The sequence below is a fragment of the Salminus brasiliensis genome, chromosome 10 (assembly GCF_030463535.1).
Source record: "Salminus brasiliensis chromosome 10, fSalBra1.hap2, whole genome shotgun sequence".
Taxonomy (NCBI): Eukaryota; Metazoa; Chordata; class Actinopteri; order Characiformes; family Bryconidae; genus Salminus; species Salminus brasiliensis.
In genome coordinates, this window is record NC_132887.1 from 18,371,377 (window position 1) to 18,392,411 (window position 21,035).

The window sequence follows — 21,035 nt, forward strand, 5'->3', positions numbered from 1 at the left end:
TGTGGTGGCGCATCTTGAGCCATTGTGGGCCGTATTTTTCAAGGTTACCTGAAACGTCAAGCTAAAATATCGGATTTTACGGTCGACAAAAGTATGATCGGGTCAGAAACGACAAAATAGGGATGATCCAAGAATCCCTTGCAGTGTAATAGCGAGCAATCGCTAGAGGATTTCATCTTGATGCTGCTGTAATGTAAGCTAACGTTTCCTGCCCTGGTCCTCCAAGTCTCGGAGGCTGTATTTCATCATTTCTGCATGAGGATTATTTTCACCGTCAACACAGGATGTAGAGAGGTGGAGGACTGGGCTCGAATGTGATTCCTAGAGACTGATCTACCGCGGATGTCCTTGGGGAGCTGGGCTGAAGTTCGGACGCTTCAGACCACGCTGTTCTGACCCGGATATGTGTGTGAGTTCCCTGTGTTTCACTGCTGGTGTGTTTCTGCCCCCAAAGCTTAGAGAGCCAGATAGCTCAGAACTAGAGGAGGTTTATATAACGTGTGCAGCAGACTCTGTGATCCTCTACTCGAACACCAACATTTTACGGGCTGTTAGTGGAAGATGACATCACGAGCACCCCTCGTTCAGCTTTCACTGTTCTGCTCCAGCCTCAGTGGAAACAGATTAGCTAGAAGCGCTGCAGCTACAGAAGTTAGCTCCGGACTCGCCAAACTGTTTAAACGTGTCGGTCCACCTTAAATGCTGCAGCAGATACAGGCGTTCAACAATCCCAGCTGTACAGTTTAAGGTGGAACACAACATTTAGCAAGGGGTCTAGTGGACCTGCTGCACCATTCGAGGTGGAGGGAAACATGGTAGTGTTCAGTTTAACTGCTGAACTATTTAAGGTGGAACAGAACATTTAGAAGTGCAGTGTACCTGCTGGGCCGTTTAAGGTGGAATAAATCTTTAAGGGGTTCTTGTGTGTGTGTGTGTGTATATATATAACATGTTGTACAGTTTAAGGTGGAATTAAACACGTAGGGGTTCTATATATCTAACTCTATCAATATTTAATGTGGTGTTCAGTGTATTTGATGAACTATTTAAGGTGGAACAGAACATTTTGGGGTCTAATGTAGCTAACTGTTGCACCGTAATGTGGAATTAAGCTTTTACTAGTTTAATGACTGCTGCATTTAAGGTGGCTTTAGGGGTTCAATAAAACCGTTGTACTCTTTAAGGTGGAATAAACCTTTAGGGTGTCCTATATAAATGTTGTGCAATTTAAGGTGGAATGAAGTCCTCTATGGGGTTCAAGATAACAGCAACATTTAAGGTGGCGCCGCGTATTGAAGCGAGGTGATAAGTAGCAAGTCAACTTTATGTTGGCTAGCTAACTTTTTTAAAGAAGGATTTCAACGATTTTAAGAAAAAAAAAAAAAAAAAAAAAAAAAAATAAATAAATATATATATATATATATATATATATATATATATATATATATATATATATATATATATAATATGTGAGGTAGCTGGATACTTCACACCTGAGGCTCTAACATCTAGCAAGCTATTAACCTATTATATCAGTATTAGAGGGTGTTATTGTGAAGCTGTGCCAAAAAAAAAAAGTTTGTAGCTAAAAAGATTGTCTAAATAACTGCAGTTGTGCACAATTCTTATTAAGTAAAGGTGAAATTTATTTTTAATTGATCCCTTGATTGTTCAAATGTCTGAACGTGTCTAGACACCCCTGGTAATTGGTGAATTTAGCTGCTGTAGGCTGCACCCATTGCTGCCTGCAGATACGAGTGTTCAGTAGCAGGTGGCACTTTCTCACACTTATGTTTAATTTTCTGTCATATATATATATATATATATATATATATATATATACACAGTGGGGAGAACAAGTATTTGATACACTGCTGATTTTTCAGGTTTTCCCACTTGCAAAGCATGTAGAAGACTGTAATTTTTATCATAGGTACTCTTCAACTGTGAGTGATGGAATCTAAAACAAAAATCCAGAAAAATACATTGTATGATTTTTAAATAATTAATTTCCATTTTATTGTGGGAAATAAGTATTTGATCATCTATCAACCAGTAAGAATTTTGGCTCTCACAGACATGTTACTTCTTCTTTAAGAAGCCCTCCTGTTCTCCACTCATTACCTGTATTAACTGCACCTGTTTGAACTCGTTACCTGTATAAAAGACACCTGTCCACACACTCAATCAGTCAGACTCCAGCATCTCCACAATGCCCAAGACCAGAGAGCTTTGTAAGGACATCAGGGATAAAATTGTAGACCTGCACAAGCCTGGGATGGGCTACAGGACAATAGGCAAGCAGCTTGGTGAGAAGGCAACAACTGTTGGTGCAATTATTAGAAAATGGAAGAAATGCAAAATAACGGATAATCTCCCTCGGTCTGGGGCGCCATGCAAGATCTCACCTCGTGGAGCATCAATGATCTTGAGGAAGGTGAGGAATGAGCCCAGAATTACACGGCAGGACCTGGTCAATGACCTGAATAGAGCTGGGACCACAGTCTCAAAGAAAACAATCAGTAACACTCTACGCCGTCAAGGATTAAAATCCTGCAGTGCACGCAAGGTGCCCTTCCTCAAGCCAACGCATGTCAAAGCCCGTCTGAAGTTTGCAAATGACCATCTGAATGATCCAGAGGAGGAATGGGAGAAGGTCATGTGGTCTGATGGGACAAAAATAGAACTTTTTGGTTTAAACTCCACTCGTCATGTTTGGAGGAAGAAGAATGATGAGTACAACCCCAAGAACACCATCCCAACCGTGAAGCATGGCGGTGGAAACATCATTCTTTGGGGATGCTTTTCTGCAAAGGGGACAGGACGACTGCACCGTATTGTGGGAAGGATGGATGGGGCCATGTATCGTGAGATTTTGGCCAACAACCTCCTTCCCTCAGTAAGAGCACTGAAGATGGGTCGTGGCTGGGTCTTCCAGCATGATAACGACCCAAAACACACAGCCAGGGCAACTAAAGAGTGGCTCCGTAGGAAACATCTTAAGGTCCTGGAGTGGCCTAGCCAGTCTCCAGACCTGAATCCAATAGAAAATCTTTGGAGGGAGCTTAAAGTCCGTGTGGCCCAGCGACAGCCACGAAACCTGAAGGCTCTGGAGGAGATCTGTATGGAGGAGTGGGCCAAAATCCCTGCTGCAGTGTGTGCAAACCTTGTCAAGAACTACAGGAAACGTCTCATCTCTGTAATTGCAAACAAAGGTTTCTGTACCAAATATGAAGTTTCTTTTTCTGGTGTATCAAATACTTATTTCCCACAATAAAATGGAAATTAATTATTTAAAAATCATACAATGTATTTTTCTGGATTTTTGTTTTAGATTCCATCACTCACAGTTGAAGAGTACCTATGATAAAAATTACAGTCTTCTACATGCTTTGCAAGTGGGAAAACCTGAAAAATCAGCAGTGTATCAAATACTTGTTCTCCCCACTGTATATATATTCCATATCATTATCACAATTTTATTATATTGTATTTGTTAAGCTTTTTACATGCGTTTTATTTTTTGATTTTACTGTTTTTATGTCGTTTCCCCCCCTTGTTTATGTAAAGCACTCTGAATGGCTGGCTGGTATGGAAGGTGCTATACAAATAAACTGTTTGCTGTGCTCTAAATAAGAGAGTATTTTGTTAAGCATGGTTCAATTTTCTCTCTGGGATTTAGTGTTTCCACAGGACATCATTATGAAGAGGTTTCTTCTCCAATCTGCTAAAATAACGGCAGCGCTGAAATGTTTCAGAGGCTTCAGATCAAACATGGAATCAGGTGAGATCCGCAGGGCTTAGTCTCTGTGAGAAATGATATTTGACATTAGTTTTATACGATGATGGTGATGACATGAAATCAGTTTCAGATTAAACAAAGGCTGAAAAGATGATCACACACAAAAAAAGGAGGCCCATATGGATGATGGGGTATCCTAGTCAGTTCTAAAATATTTCTATACACTCTGTGTACACAGTGGCATGCAAAAGGCATAAAGTTAAAGATTAAATATTTTTTATATAAAATATATATAGGTAAGCTAACGGTTCAGTGTCCATATTTTACAGTTGCAAAATAATTTAAGGATTAAAGAGAATAATTGCAAGTCGGTCAGTGAATAACTGAATAATAACTGACTGTAAGAATAACTTACAGTCGGTCAGTGTTCTTTAAGTACTGATGATATTAACGATAAGCATACTGTGTACCATGATAATACAGTTTATCAAGATTTAATAAAATATCATATTAATGCTCACTTCTACTTGTAGTCCAGTATGTAATACATACATTTTGGGCGAGTTTTGATTTAGCTTGTAATCCATCATTTACCATTCTTAAAAGTCTCCTGTTACCTTATGACTCTATATAAAAAGTGAAAGGGAGGGAGTTTCAATTTCATGTGTCTGGTAGTTCTGCCAGATTACATGACCACTGCTCTTAAGGAAACATTAACCTGGCACACTGTTAAAATGGCAAGACTAATCCAGAGCGTTTTAGTCTAAGACATGCCACTTTCTAGTTTGAGCCCGAGCGCTCTGCGCAGCATAATTCGTGAACAGACGCAGGTTATTGAGAACACGTCTGGCGTTGCAGCAGGTAGGAAGGTCTTAACTTGGATTATACACAAAACTGTACAGATTATACACAGATTATACACTTCCTGGACTTTGGAGTCTGATGTTTAGGAGATAAGCCTTTTTGAATGCTTTGTTTTAAAACACGTTTTGGAACTGGGTGTCAAATATAATACGCAGAACAAAATCTTTGCTTTAGTGCTTTCTTAACCAAATGCACTCACAAATCTCCTCTAATGTTCTAGGATATCTACAAGCTAATGTGGTTATCCTGCACAAGGACCTTGCAGATGACTTTGAGGCGTTCTGCCATGCCAATCGCAGCCCCCTGCCTCTGCTGTACAGGAGCAAGCCCGGAGAATGGGGCTGCCCCCCCCTCGCTGCACAAGCAGATATCAGGTACTGTCAGCAAGATTAGTTGTGCGATAGACCTAGCCATGCATTGTAGTTTTAGTATTGATCTCTGCTAATGCGAATTTAGTAGCAGTAAAACACACGGCACTGAATGGCTTATTTTGCTGTGATCCATTGCAAGCCGTTTAAAGCCTGTCCAAAGTTTTCTGACACAACAACCCCTGACTCACTTGTGTGGAGAGCTGATGTCAATGATTAATCATTTTCACAGGGAATGCTCCATTTCGAGTTGTGTATCGTTGTATCTGGACAAAGGTTGAAAGTTATTCAGACCCAAGGTTCTAGACCTCCACAAGATTGCATAGTTAGTGACATAGTTTTTTTAATATACATAATACAGACACATAATGTAGGCAGTGTGCTGCCAGGATTTTTTAATAAGAACTGTATGTGTGTGTGTTTAATACATATTTATGTAAATGATATATATGTTTAATATATTGTAATCTTACTGACCTCTCTGATTATTTAGCACTTCTAATGCTGCAGTGAAATCACTTCATCTTTAATATGTGTGTATTGGCAGACACTCGGAACAGATACACTATATGTCTGAATGTTTGTGAACACCCCTGCCAATAAATGCATTTAGCTACTTTAAATTAGAAATCATCATTTCCCAGTGTTGTGTGTCTCATTTTATTTGTCTTCACGATACATCTTTCCAGTGGATCTGTGGCTCTAAAGTAGGTTGTTTTCTGTTTTCTGTTCAGAGAGGATTGCCCACAGTACTGTGTGTTTGAGAAAGGGGTGCTGGTGAGAAAAGTGGCCAGTTTAGCCCCTTACACCACTCAGCTGCAGGACATGGTAACGTTCTACCTGGGCTGCAGCTTCAGCTTCGAGCAAGCTCTGGAGAAAGCCGGTGTGCCGGTGCGGAACGTACAGCAGGGCCGAAATGTCAGCATGTTTAGGGTGAGTGGGAGAAAAAATGAAATGCTTATTGTCACATCACATTAACACAGGTGGAAAGGTGAGTGGAACATTTAGGTGCATAGTACCTTACAGTAGTAAAAACACAATTTATAAAAAGTAAGAAATAGAGACGATATACATATTAACATTAGCACTATACATACATGATTATATATATATATATATATATATATATATATATATATATATATATATATATATATATATACACACACACACACACACTGTGGGGGGAAAGAATTTGTCAGTCACCGATTGTGCAAGTTCTCCCACTTAAAGAGATGAGAGAGGCCTGTAATTGACATCATAGGTAGACCTTAACTATGAGAGACAAAATGAGAAAACCAACATACATGCTGGTATGTTGGCCCATTCCTCCATGCAGATCTCCTCTAGAGCAGTGAGGTTTTGGGGCTGTCGGCGGGCAACACAGACTTTCAACTCCCTCCAAAGGTTTTCTATGGGGTTGAGATCTGGAGACTGGCTAAAAAGCTTCTTACGAAGCCACTCTTTTGTTGCCCTGGCAGTGTGCTTCAGATCATTGTCATGCTGAAAGACCCAGCCACGTTTCATCTTCAAAGCCCTTGCTGATGGAAGGAGGTGTGCACTCAAAATCTCACAATACATGGCCCCATTCAGTCTTTCATGTACACGGACCAGTCGTCCTAGTCCCTTTGCAGAGAAACAGCCCCAAAGCATGATGTTGCCACCTCCATGCTTCACAGTTAGTATAGTGTTCTTTGGATGCAACTCAGCATTCACTCTCCTCCAAACACGAGTTGTGTTTGTACCAAACAGTTCTACTTTGGTTTCATCTGACCATAAGACATTCTCCCAATACTCTTCCAGAACATCTAAATGCTCTCTAGCAAACTTCAGATGTGTCCGGATATGTACTGGCTTAAGCAGGGGAACACGTCTCTGGCGGCGTAGTGTGTTACTGACGGTAGCCTTTGTAACGTTGGTCCCAGCTTTCTGCAGGTCATTCACTAGGTCCCCCTGTGTGTTTCTGGGATTTTTGCTCACCATTCTTGTGATCATTTTGACCCCACGGGCTGAGATCTTGCATGGAACCCCTGATCGAGGGAGATTAGCAGTGGTCCTGTAGGTCTCCCATTTTCTGATTATTGCTCCCACAGTAGATTTCTTCACACCAAGCTGCTTGCCTGTTGCAGATTCAGTCTTCCCAGCCTGGTGCAGGTCTACAATTTTGTTTCTGGTGTCCTTCGACAGCTCTTTGGTCTTCACCATAGTGGAGTTTGGTGTGTTAACGAGTTCAAACAGGTGCCATTAATACAGGTAATGAGTGGAGGACAGAGACTCTTAAAGAAGAAGTTACAGGTCTGTGACAGCCAGAAATCTTGCTTGTTTGGTTAGGTGACCAAATACTTATTTTCCACCATTATTTGCAAATAAATTCTTTAAAAATCAGACAATGTGATTTTCAGATTTGTTTTTCTCATTTTGTTTCTCATAGTTGAGGTATGATGTCAATTACAGGCCTCTCTCATTTCTTTAAGTGGGAGAACTTGCACAATTGGGGACTGACTAAATACTTTTTTCCCCCACTGTATATATATGTGTATGTATATATATGTATATATGTGTGTGTGTGTGTGTGTTTGTGTGTGTGTGTGTATGTATGTTTAAACTATATATAATGTATGTGTATTATATATGCTACTCATCTAATTACACCAGTCTAATTACACTGTATGTAATGAAACCTGCAGCTGATCACTGTTTTATTTATTAAACACTAACAGTAATATGCTTAGAAAAGCATATTCTTATCACAATAGCAAAATTTATCACGATATGATAAAATAGCATCATATTGCCTAGCTCATCCATATATACACTGTACTACCGCAGCCTGATGGCCTGGTGGTAGAAACTGTTTAACAATAGAACAGTAGAAACCAGCTTAATAATCCTCCTGGACTTCCACAGACAGCAGCTGGTGTATAAATCCAGAAGGTTTGGAAGCTACTCTGTGATTTGCTGAGCTTTCCACTCAAGAGCAGTGCAGTTTCCGTACCAGGTGGTGATACAGCCTGTCAGTTTCACTGTGCAGTTGTTGTTGAACGTCCTGAAGATACAGGAATTCATACCAAACTACTTCAGCCGCCGAGGTAAAAGAAGCCCTGTTGTGTGGTTTGACCATATGATCATCAAGGAACTTAAAGCTGCTGACCCACTCCACAGTGCTCCCATTGATGGAGATAGGGGTGTGTACTTTCTCCTGCTTACTTAAGTCCACTATCCAGTCATTTAAGCAGGTAATGCTGGCGGTCCTTGGAACAGGGACAATGGTGGACTTAGTTGTGGTGTGTTTAACCCCTGATAAGTATTGACTCTCTCTGACCTTTCCTTTCCTTGTAGACATCTGTGCCTTGTGTCAGAGCTGGGCCGTTTCACTGCCCCATGGTGGTATCCATGCGTCCAGTCCCAGAAGACAAGCTGGATGCTGCTGCTCAGTGCACACATCAGATTCCCCAGGCTCACGGAGGCCCAGTTCACATAGGACACCAGGGTATGCTTTTAATTACTGCATTTAAACAACATGTACATTTCAAGAATATGAATGTGTGTGTGCGTGTGTGTGTGTGAGCACTGGCTCAGTAAAGGGTTCAAGCCATCCCAGTTTATGTAGTACATTTTACTGTGACAGTGTGTTATTTTCTTTTAAATTAACCAGAGAAGATAAGAGCAGCCTGAGTAAGTCAAGCCAGACATTTTACCATGAATCATCTGAGTCAAGTCAAATACCTTTGTGTTCCGCAGCTTTGCTGGGTATTAAAGACCTTTCTCGGCCTGACTATGGTGACTCCGTAGATCTCCACCCTGAGGATGTGCCAGTGTTCTGGGCCTGTGGGGTTACTGGAGCAGAGGCTGTCCAGAGCACGAGTAAGAGCATGAATTCCTGACTTTATAAAATGGATTGATGGAGTTAAAGTGACATTGTAAAGTTTGGAATCAGTGCTTATATAAAAGAAAATAGTTGATAAATATAGGAAATTATTAAGATCCACACTAAGTAGATCTTTTACACAGTAGAAATCTGTAACAAACAAATCCAATGGCAAGTAATTTTCTATGCAATGATTGTAAATCGATTATTATAGTAGATTATCTTTCCCATTTAGATCTATAATATTTAACATTATTTAAGTCCACATGAAGACCCTAGGAAGATGTATTTACAAAGCTTTGTGTGGTAGTTATACTATATATACTATATATTTCATATGTTTCATATACACTGATGAAGCAAAACATTATTACAGCCTAATATTCTGTTATCCTTCGGGTGCTGCCAAAACAAATCTGACCTACTATAAGTTGCAAGATGAAGCCACCATAGATAGGCCTGGGAATTTCAACCCATTCAAACCATGCCTAAACAATGTGTGCCGAGTGGTAGGGTGCTGTATCTTGCCACTGTCATTTTGAAATATAATTAGAGTAGTAGTAGTAGCAGTTAGTTATATGGGCTATTAACTATTTGCTACTACTGTTCTTACCACTATTAACCATCATCATTACTTTTCATCATTATTCTTACCATCTCTACTATGATTTATATTTGTTATTAATTAAATTATATTATTATTTTGCACACCTGAGCAGTAGAACAGCCTTGGTGGTACAGTGAATAAATTATTTATAAGTATTTCTGACCAGAGAAGAATGGGTCTTGGTTACTTTCAAGGTTTCTTCCTCCAGCCCTGAGGGAGTTTTTTCTTGCAATCGTCACCTTTTAGTTTGCTCACTGGGTTTTTTTAATATGATGTTTTTATGTTTTGTTGATATTTTGTGTTATTACTGGATTTCTGTAAATCTGCTTTGTGACATTGTTGGTTTTAAAAAGCTCTATACAAATAAGTATGATTTCATTTGATTGTCATGAAGGGGTATAATTTGTCCACAGTGATGATTAGGTAGATGGTATGTGTCAATCTGTCATGCACCTCCCAAGGTTTCCCAGCATAACATTGCCCACAGGGCTTGTCTTTTTCAGTGGACAGGGGTTAGCATGGGAACTCTGACTGGTCTGCAACAGCACTCTGTTGCAGATGTGTGGTTTGTCCCTCCTTAGACCACTGTCAATAGGTACTCCCCACTAATCACTGGAAGCATATCACAAGTCTTGCTTTTTCAGCAAGCTTTGTCCCAGTCATCTGGCCATGACAATGTGGTCACTCGGATCTTCCTGCGTCAAACACTAAAAGAATCGACTGTTTGCTACATTCTGATGTATCCCAGACCTTGACATGCACAGTCATTATTTACTTCATCCTGTGTCATAATGTTTTGGCTCGTGGGTGTATATGTGAATAACATCAGATAAAATGTTCTTTAAATAAAAGCTGCATTCACAAGTCACCTCCCTGACAGAAGTGGAGTATTGAGACACATGCTTTTCTTTTGTATTTTTAATGTGTTTTTAATGTGTTTTTAACTCTTCTTTCCTCATGTATATTCAGAACCTGCTCTTGCCTTCACACACTCTCCAGGCTGCATGTTCCTCACTGATCAAGAGGAGACCCCTGTTTCTGTCCAGGCCTCAGAGTCAGAATTGTGTCCTCTGACCTTCTGCATTTCTCAAAATCCCCTGCACTACAGTATGGCCAGTAAGCCGGCAGTTCAGCGAGTTCGAGCAATTGAGCAGCTTATAGGAGAAGACCCAGGTAGGCCCAAACTTTTTCAAATGCTTATGGTGTGTCTCAAGCTGTGCAGTATAAACTTCAGTATGCTGAAAAAATTAAATATTCTTTAGTGTTTTTGAAGTAAAGCACTAAATTAAGTTAATTTGTGTCGTTATGGGAATCTTCATTGGCTTAGACATCTAAACTTTGACCCTGTGTTTGGTTTAATCCCTGGAAATGTCACAGCCACCTGTGGGTGAGAGTCCAAGACAAAACTTTGCTCTCTTTCCCATCACTCAGCGTAAAGCTAGCCAGCACATATGATTAGTATTCTCCTCCAAGCATGTTGAGCTGTTGAGGTGATGTGGTAGTGCTGGTAGTGTATGTCCTGGAGGAAGTGTGTGCTAGCTTTCTCCCTATTGGGTTGGTAGCATCATATGATTCAAGGAGACCTACACTCTTTCAGTAAAGAGAATACTTCTTAAATTGTAGAATTAGATGTTGCTTTCTCTTTAGTGTAGCATCTTAGGACCATCAGGTCCCAGTGGAGTGTCAAGTTAACGACAGTATCTTCTAAGTTGTCTAAGAGGACATATTCTTTCTATAGAATCAGGACAACTCTATGAACCATTTGAATGCTTAATGGTTCTTGGATGGATAAAAATGTCTTTGTTCTGGTAGAAGACCTTTTGTTGATGGTTCTATCATCAGTGAGCCTGTTTTCAGTACTATATATAAAATCTTTCTGGATCATGGAGTGTACCATGTGTTCTGTGCATAAAACAAACAGAAATAAATAACAAAAAATAGATATATATTTAGTAATAGTAATACTCCTTTATAATAATAATAATAGTCCTTTATATAGCTCTTTTTCTAAGCACCATTTGTATCGCTGTGATTGTGTGCAGGTCAGAGGGGGATCCGTGCGCTGTTTCTGCAGGATGAGTTGCTGAGGGCCTCCCTGTCTCTGTCTCACTCCACCTCTGTGCTCATCTCCACTGGCTTCCCCACACACTACATGCACAACCCTCCGGAAGAGACTGATGGACCCCCTGGAGCCATCGCTATGGCTGCTATGCTGCAAGCCCTCAACAAACACGTGGTCATAGTGAGTGACCAGCGAGCCCTTGAGATGAATAGGCGGATCATGCAGGATGCTGTCGACAGAGGTGAATACATGCACTCTCGTCCGACCAGCAGGTGGGGCTGCTGTAGCTGTTGTGAGGATAAAGACATTGTTTCTGTAGTAAAGATGCACAGATTCTGAAGGTAAACAGTGCATGTTTCATTGTTAGATTTCTTATTTTCATATTATATATATATTTGAGACACATAAGCTCCCACTTGTTTTCAACCATTTTATCAAAAATGTTATGATACTAACGCATTTTGTGGTGAGGATATGTTTTCTCTCATAAAGGTCATATTTGTGCAGGTGTCACTGCGCAGTAGAACAGTGCGCCACCACTCTAAAGTCTGCTAAATTTCCTGAAGGTCTTCTGCAGTCAAACCGGGGGTTTGCAATCCCACAAGCAACTTGACCTTCACCATTCGTGTCACCTGCCATCCAGCCTCCATCATAGGGAAGAACTATTTAACCAGTCTAATAACCATGTAGGCATTTAAGTGGCTCTTTAGGTTGTTATTGTATTTGCAACCATTGCCTTTCCAAAGAACCCTTAACCCTAAGGGTGTAAATATAAGCCTAGAAAGTGCTTAGTGTTTAAATGAGCTATGAATTTACATCTGCTTGTTCAATTCAACTTTTTGCGTGGTTAATGCTGAAAGTAGTGAATAGGAGAGTATCAGGCTACTGGGCCTTATAAAGGAACTTTGTTTGCTGTCATTTACAGACGCTTTTATGCATAATGTGTAGGTTGTACCATTGTTTGTTAATATGCCAGTTTTCTAGCACATACTTGACAAATGAGGCCTGTTTTCTATTTATGAATGTGTGGGCGTATGTGTTTGGTTCCAGGTGTTATAAAAAGAGCAGTGTCAATAATAACCTTTGAGGGCAGCGGAACTGATTCAGCTCTGCACTTTCTCTGCCATGGTGGAGATCCCTCAAAGCCCAGGTACAATGCACCCAAAAGTGGCACTGAAACTCTGAACACACGTAATAAGTGATACATTGGTTTATTTAATTCAAATGTGTTTATACTTTCCACAAAAACAAAATATTAAATCAACACAGCTTTGTCATTCAATTTACTTACTTTTGCCGATAGTTGTGTGTATGTAGCAGTTTTTAGACATGTGAACATTTGAGCTTAGACTTTGGAATCAAGTTAATTCCATGTGGCAGACATTACTCTATCATTCACCTAACTGGGAACTTAATTAATCCAAGAGCAGTATATTAGTCTTTTTTTATCTGTTTATATCTGCACACTGGGTCACAGGGTAATCCCACACTCCAGCCTGACCTATTTATGATATGCACCATTCAGGTATGACCACTTGGTGGCGATAGAGCGCAGCGGGAGAGCCTCTGATGGAAACTACTACAATATGAGAGGAATGAACATCAAGCACTTGGTGGATCCCGTAGATGACCTCTTCACCACAGCCAGTACTATCCCTGGCATCACCACCACAGGTAAGCGCTACAGCCACTGAACACTGAATCAGCATTTTCTGGATCTCTGTACGAGACCTGGTTGGATTTGACTAAATCACTGTATTATGCTGCTAATTACTGTATTCCAGTAGAACTGTTTTCTTCTACCTCAGTAAATGTTGTGTTTACGTATGTAATAAGCTGACATAGCTATGGCACGTTACATGCCTCTGCACCTTATGAGTGCTGTGTTGGCATTGCACTGTCCTGTCTGTTTACTGTGTCTAATGTTCCTTAATGTATTTGTACTGTATTGTTGCTGTTCCGTGTTGCACCATGGTCCTAGAGGAGCGTAATTTTGCTCCTTTGTGTACTTGTACTCAGAGGCAATGACAATAAAAGCCACTTCACTTGACTTGTTTATGCACTTTTTTGTAACATCATGTTCTGGACTGGATAGCTTTTAATGATCTATCGTCTTAGGCTACTTCTTTTAATCCCTAATTAATGAGCTCTAAAACCTCAAAGGAAATTAATTGATAACCATGATATGTGCTTAACAACAGATGTCTGTAATAAAATGGATGAAACTGTAGGTGATGAATTGCAATAGTTATTTAAAGGTGTAGTTTGTGGAAATGTTTTTAATGTTTTCATTTGGATTTACGTTCATGTCATTCCTAATTTGTTTTATTCAGCTTTGCTGTCCATGAATAATGTGTGGTCTGGTAGTGAATAGACTTTATTTAATAGATAATGAATAGATTTACTTATAGATAACATAATATGGTGTTGGTTGGTTGGTGTGGCGCAACAGGTAACACCACTACCTGCCAGTGAGCTACCACACCATGTGGGAGACTGGGGTTTGATTCTCAGTCTGGGTGACTATGCTGCGCTACACCAATAAGAGTCCTTGGGCAAGACTCCTAACACTACACTGGCCCTCCTCTGTAAAATGAGTACCCTTTGTAAGTCGCTCTGGATAAGAGCGTCAGCTAAATGCCATGAATGTAAATAATACTTTTTTTTTTATTATGCATATGTTAAAGACAGTACAGACAAAATAAGTGGCAGTGCAGTGATTACTGTGTTGCCTAATCTGGTAAATCGGCGAATTTAATGATGTCACATTTGGTTACTTTCTGCCCATTATGGAACACGAAAACAACAGCAGGAAACCAAAGTGTGCGTCAATGACTTTGAGATTATGCTCCAGTGTATTAGAGAAAGTTCAGTTAAATGATGACTGTAGCAAAATTTGTGTTTTTATTGTAATTTGTAACTGCATGTTTATTAAGATGTTTAGGCTTCATCTTAATTTTTTTATAGAACCAAGTTTAATGTTTATTGATTTTACTCTGAAGATATTCTAATTTTTCTAGCTTTTTGTATAGACTATATATCATTGCTGACATGCAAAAACCTCTCCAGATGTCCAGCTTTGTTTTTGCTATTTTTTAGCATTCTTACATCGGACAGTTATTTATATTGTGTCAACATTTGAACATAAATGGTCCAATAGAAATGTCTCAATTTTGTATCTTCCTTTATAAGTTAAGAAGGGGTTTAGCTTCTGTTCTATGATTGCCATTTTGCATATATGAGGTTTCTGCATGACCGCAACGTTATGCGAGTGCAAGTCAGTAAAGGAGAAAGTGTGAATCTAAGTATAGATTGGAATAGAACTTAAATGTGAGGAAAATCCCTCCATGCTTTCCAGCAGGGAATCTCATTTCCAGCTACACACTAAAAAATGTCAATAAAGCCAATTATGCCCACAGCTCATTTTTTTTGTCATTGTCATGGTGGTGTTGTTATAGGTCATTGATTTCCTGTTTGTTGATGTTTGTGTTTGTATGTAGGTATTGGAGATGGTGGAAATGAACTGGGTATGGGGAAGGTGAAGGAGGCAGTGAAGGCTTACATGCCTAATGGCAGTCTCATTGCCTGTGACGTGGCTGCTGATTTTGCCATCACAGCAGGTGAGTTCACCACAAAAGCAAAGGTTGGAGTCGCTTGTTATATAATTTATTGTCTGCAACATTGTACGGTGTTGAATATTTTTAAATAAATAGACAAACAAGAATGTAGTAAGTGAAACAATTACTGTAATTAACTATTAGAAGTATATTAAATTATAGTCAGGATATCTGACTCACCTGCCATTCAACTGACATTCAGCTGAATGCCTAATAAATGCAACTGAACTCCGAGTTGAATGTAAATGATTGTGAATTGAATGTTACCCTACTCCTAACCCTAACGTAACCCTAAGGGTTAGGTTTAGGGTTAGATTTTAGTTTTAGGTTCAGGTTAGGGTTTAGGGTTCATTCAAGGTTAAGGTTTGGATTAGGTGTAGGGTTGCATTCAATGTACAGTCATTTACATTCAACTTAGTTCAGTTACATTTTATAGGCTTTCAGTTAAATCATCTGGTAAGCATCTATGAGGCATCTACACATCCAAGTGATACCTATATGTATTTAGTCCATCTCATATCATTGTATTTATAATAGATTACTCATTACATTTCATAGTTTATATAATAGTCATATTCAAATTGACCAACGTTACCTTTTGAAAACTTGACTTGATATATTATATAGACTTGTTATAGATCTACAACTGACATCATGTGATCATCTCCAAGAATCAGTAAAAAAACATTATGCCACAATATCAGAAACGACAATCTCTACATAGCTGATTGGCTACGTTGACGCTACGTTGAGCTCTTGCGCATTGAGTTGGCTCATCATCAGTTAGCTCATCCTGTCTACAGAGGAAGAAGGAGGAGCAGTGGTTTCCCTGGGGGAGTTTAGTCACCCCAGCTTCTGAAGGAAGAAACTCCGACTGACCTATGGCATGTGCTTTAGTGGCTACCTCTATCTTACATTGTCTGATTGACCCACACCACCCAGTTTTGTGAATGTTCTCAAAATAAAGTTACACACACACACAGAGGCAGCATTCTTACTTCTTACTCAGATTTCACTGTATCCAGAATATGCTAAAGCAGTACAACACCAGAAGGAGTGTGTTATGGTAAAACAGTTTGTTCTGGCCATGCTGTCATTTCACGATAACACAAGACCTTGAGTGCTCTTTTGTTTTTATACGGTTTAGGAAAGTACTTTATTGCAGGTTTATTGATGGAAAACAGAGGTCATGAGGTGCTTACAATGTAAAAGTATGAACATGAACTACTGAGCATACATGTATATAATGCTTGTAGCAGGGTGTTTATCTTTACACTGCGTCTATTTTACAGATGTAACTAGAGGTTACAAAAATAAACTAGTTCTAAAATTAGCATACAAAGGCACCTGGAAACTCTTTCTGTAACAGCTTTCTGTGACCTAGCTTTCAGAGGCCTCAGACCCCAGGTTCCAGAAACTGCCATTATGCACAATTCTGATTACAATTATGTGGAATATTTCCATTCAATCTGTTCCTTCAGGATAATACAAATGACTTGTTTATGTTATTGTTTATGTTGAAATCCTAATGCAGAGTTGGGTTGATGATTTGGCTGGAGACTGTAAGAGGGGGGGGGGTTCAGTTGGCTTCTACTTTGTGGTAGGAATAAAGGAGTGAGAGATATGACAGTGTTGTCTTTTGTCATAGACACGTGAACAAGGTAGAGATGGAATTTATCGGACGTTAGGTTGGGAGGAGGGGCTTCATGCATGTTCCTTCTCCCAAAATTATTATTTTGTAATGTCACTTATTTCAGAGGATGGAAGAAAATGCAAACAGGACTAAAAATATCAGGTCGGGAGCAGCTGACTTTATCAAAAGGTTGCATTAGTAGCAATTTTCAAAAATTCTTTTTTTTTTTCATTGTGTCCAGTGGTCAGTCAGGGCTAAGTCTATATGTGTGCAGTCTACTTGGATCAACCATAAAATTAACTCCACAATTAGGTCCCAGTCATATAGACATCACAATGTGGCCCTAGTCAAAGTGGCTCAGATTCCTATGCTGGCCTACTTTTCCTGCTTTTAACACATAAGCTTCAAGGACTGACTGTTCAGTTGCTGCCAAATGTATCTGTCAAGTTTTAGCATGTTCTTGCCAGCATAAATTGTTTCATTTGACTTTGTATTTTCTTCCATACTTTCATTGTGTACATACTATGTATATGCAGAAACCTGAAGAAATGCTCATATGCTAGACCCACATCTATACCCACATATTCCAATGCAATTCTGCTTGTTTTGTTGTAGGAGTATCTAACTGGGGTGGCTATGGCGTGGCCTGTGCCTTGTATGTTCTCAACCTGTGTGCCATCCATCGCCGCTATGTGCAGAAGGGGCTAGGGATGACTCCCACCACTGATGAGCGCAACCTCTGGGCTGCTAACCTGCCATCTATACCCAAGGTTTGACTTAGACTGTTGCATTTTCAAACAGGAAAAGGCATGCTCCCAGTCGTGCCTGAAGTGACTAACCTTACCCTGAAGCAAGACTCACCTGAGTTTTGTTATTTCCAGATCGGTCAAGCTCTGTGTGTTTGTCTGGAGAATTTGAAAGACCAGGGAAAACACCTTATCACATTTAGTCAACATGACCAGCTTCTAGCTGAATGTTTCCGAATGTGTCACTAAACTTTGCTACTATCTAGTTATGTAAGACTGTGTGTGTTTGTGTATGCTTGAGTAAACGCTCTGGGGCACAGAGCTAGGGCTTTTGGCTCTCTCTCACTCTCACTGTGGATAGCTCTGTGTCATTAGAGGATAGGCTAGTCAACACAAAGGCCATTTTTATGTTTGTGGTCAGCCACTGACCACTTCAGAACCTGCTCCAGGCAGAGATATAATTACTGTAGCCACTGGAGCTCAGCCTTAAAGTACTACCACGTTAACCCTCCATTCACATATCTCTCTCTCTCTCTCTCTCTCTCTCTCTCTCTCTCTCTCTCTCTCTCTCTCTCTCTCTCTCTCTCTCTCCCTCTCCCTTTTACCCTGATCCTTCCCCATTTTCTGCCTCTGCAGTCTCTTTTCAGCACTTGTCACGGTGTGACGTCTTTCCTTTTTTTTGTTCCCACGCCCACATGTGCCTCAGATTAAAAGGCTTCACTGGCACTAGGAATTAAACTGGCCAGCCTTGGTTTGATTTAAAAAGCCACAAGAAAAAAAAATGCTACATTAGGTAGTGTTGTATGGAACATATAATCTACGGTCTATCACCATCTAAAACACACATGCTTTTTTTTCTGTGAGAGCAGGAGGAGGAGATGCTCCACATTCTGGTGAAGTACGGGGTGCGCAGTGGAAAAACAGCAAACCTTGGGCTGGAAGTTGACGGCCTGACCTTTCACCCCACCCACTCTGACATCATACAGCGCCTGAGAAAACTTACCATGGAGAATGTGCCTCATGAATGATGTCATCACAGCAGCCCGCAAGCATCATCTTTCTAAAATCTGCTGTCGTTTATATGTTCTACTGCAAGTGTGTTTGCTAACCAGATGGCTTAGGAAACCAGAAGAGCCAGTGTCGGCCTGAGTGTTTGGAACATATAGGGAATATAACTAAATTAACTCTAACCACAGTGAAGTGAATTAGAGCAGCAGTTTTAGTGTCAAGAGGAGGTGTCAATAGTACTCTTTTTCACTCCAGTGTGTTTTCACTCCAGTGTGTTACTGATTCCTCTACCATCAGTGGAGTCAGTCACTGGAGGCAACAAGCAAACTGACACCACTCTCTACATCTCCCACATGACCTACTTCCTCACATGAAAGAAGGAGTGTTTCCTACACGTGAAATACAGTTGTAACGCAACCTTCCCCTTTTGACAGCTCGTCAATGCAGTAAGCTGCTGCACGTCATTGAACCCCTGTCACATTGAATCCCTACCATCTTTGCTTTTAACCGTGTGTGGGAGAAGATGATTGTGAAATACAACTTTCTCTCTAAATGCTCTCCAGATTATGATTTTGCTATGAACCAAAAGAGTAACACATCTTGGATTGCTGTAAACAATGTACCGTTTAACCATCTTGAACATTAATGGTCCCCGGAAACACTGAATTCTGCTGATAAATAAAACACGACCACCCTCTTGTTGCTCTGTGTCCAAATGAACTTCTCCAAAGTCCAGTCAAGAGTAAACACCTACACTGCAAAATCATAAAAGATACAGATGTTCTCTAAAGCTGCTGAACACAATCTCAGTTCTTTAACATTTCTTTTAGGCCCAGATCAGCTGTGGTAGACACACAGTTGTTGGTGTAAGTTTATAGCGGTGTTACATAATTCAATCATTTAATTACGCCTTTTGAAAATGAGTATATATTATCTTCGACCTTCAGGGCAAAGTGTTCAACCAAAGATCAACCAAAAACAACACCAAAGAAGACCCTTAATCACATAGTAAAATAAACACTCACTGTTTCATTAATTCAGCTCTTGTTACACCTGGAACTATTTCTCTGGGACACAATTAACAAGCACTGAGAGAAAATAAATAACTCTGTTCCTAAAAGCTCAAAGATTTAAAGATACAGGAACCTATTTACACACAAGAATTGAATTAAGCTGTTGTGTAGTTGAGGCATAAGGGTTTCTGCATACAGTGAGTCCAAGAAGTATTTGATCCCTTGCTGATTTTCTTTGTTTGCCCACTAATAAAGACACTATCCTTCTGCACTTTTAATGGTAGATATATTCTAACATGGAGAGACAGAATATCAAGACAAAAATCCAGAATATAATTTTAAAGAATATATTTTAATTAATTTGTATTTCAATGAGGAAAATAAGTATTTGATCCCTCTTGCCAAACACACTCAATACTTAGTGGCAAAGCCTTTGTTTGCAAGCACAGCGGTGAGACGTTTGTTGTAGTTAACCACAAGTTTAGCACACACACCAGGGGGAATTTTGGCCCACTCTTCTTTGCAGATCCTCTCTAAATCATGAAGGTTGGTGGGCTGTCGCTTGGCAACTCTGACCTTCAGCTCCCTCCATAGATTTTCGATCGGATTGAAGTCTGGCGACTGGCTGGGCCACTCCATGACCTTAATGTGATTTTTCTTGAGCCAATCCTTTGTTGCCTTTGCTGTATGTTTAGGGTCGTTATCATGTTGGAAGACCCAACCACGGCCCATTTTCAGATCCCTGGCAGAGGGGAGGAGGTTGTCCCTCAGGATTGTGCGGTACATGGCTCCATCCATCTTCCCAGTGATGCGGTGAAGTAGCCCTGTACCCTTGGCAGAGAAACACCCCCAAAACATTATGCTTCCACCTCCATGCTTGACGGTGGGCACAGTGTTCTTGGGGTCATAGGCAGCATTTTTCTTCCTCCACACATGGCGGGTGGAGTTGAGGCCAAAAAGTTCAATTTTGGTCTCGTCTGACCACAAAACCTTCTCCCAATAACTTGGTTCATCTTTCAAATGATCATTGGCATACTTGAGGCGCGCCTCCACATGTGCTCTCTTCAGCAGGGGTACCTTTCGGGCACTGCAGGATGTGAATCCATTGTTGCGCAAAGTGTTGCCAATTGTTTCCTTGCAAACTGTGGTCCCAGCTGCCTTCAGGTCATTTGCTAACTCCTGCCGAGTGGTTGCAGGACGATTTCTGACTGTTCTCAGCATCATTGCCACCCCACGAGGCGAAATCTTCTTTGGAGCACCGGGCCGAGGTCTGTTGATTGTCATGTTATACTCTTTAAACTTTCTGATAATTGCACCAATAGTTGTTACTTTCACATCCAACACCTTACTAATCTTTTTGTAGCCCATTCCAGCTTTGTGAAGGTCAACAATTCTGACTCTGAGGTCCTGTGACAGCTCTTTGGTTTTACCCATGTTGGAGACTTGAAATCTGTGTGATCTGTCTGATTCTGTGGACAGGTGTTTTTCACACAAGTGATTAGTGAGA

General features: G+C 40.3%; 1 protein-coding gene across 1 annotated transcript; it reads left to right on the forward strand.

The window, feature by feature from the left end:
• The first annotated feature begins 12 nt into the window (after positions 1–12).
• Positions 13–19,743, forward strand: dglucy (D-glutamate cyclase). Its single transcript, XM_072689569.1, has 13 exons — positions 13–409; positions 3,683–3,784; positions 4,827–4,980; positions 5,709–5,907; positions 8,314–8,464; positions 8,716–8,838; positions 10,419–10,622; positions 11,492–11,752; positions 12,562–12,661; positions 13,037–13,185; positions 15,012–15,131; positions 17,377–17,531; positions 18,377–19,743. The coding sequence occupies exons 2-13, from the start codon at positions 3,703–3,705 to the stop codon at positions 18,533–18,535; spliced, it is 1,857 nt and encodes a 618-aa protein (XP_072545670.1). The 5' UTR covers positions 13–409; positions 3,683–3,702; the 3' UTR covers positions 18,536–19,743.
• The last annotated feature ends 1,292 nt before the right edge of the window (positions 19,744–21,035 follow it).

Bases quoted from the DNA above. Each gene is read 5' to 3' on its own strand.
- dglucy (XM_072689569.1), top strand. From the start codon at position 3,703: ATGAAGAGGTTTCTTCTCCAATCTGCTAAAATAACGGCAGCGCTGAAA. The intron at 3,785-4,826 runs GTGAGATCCGCA...CTAATGTTCTAG, and splicing joins CAGATCAAACATGGAATCAG to GATATCTACAAGCTAATGTG. The intron at 12,662-13,036 runs GTACAATGCACC...TGCACCATTCAG, and splicing joins GGAGATCCCTCAAAGCCCAG to GTATGACCACTTGGTGGCGA.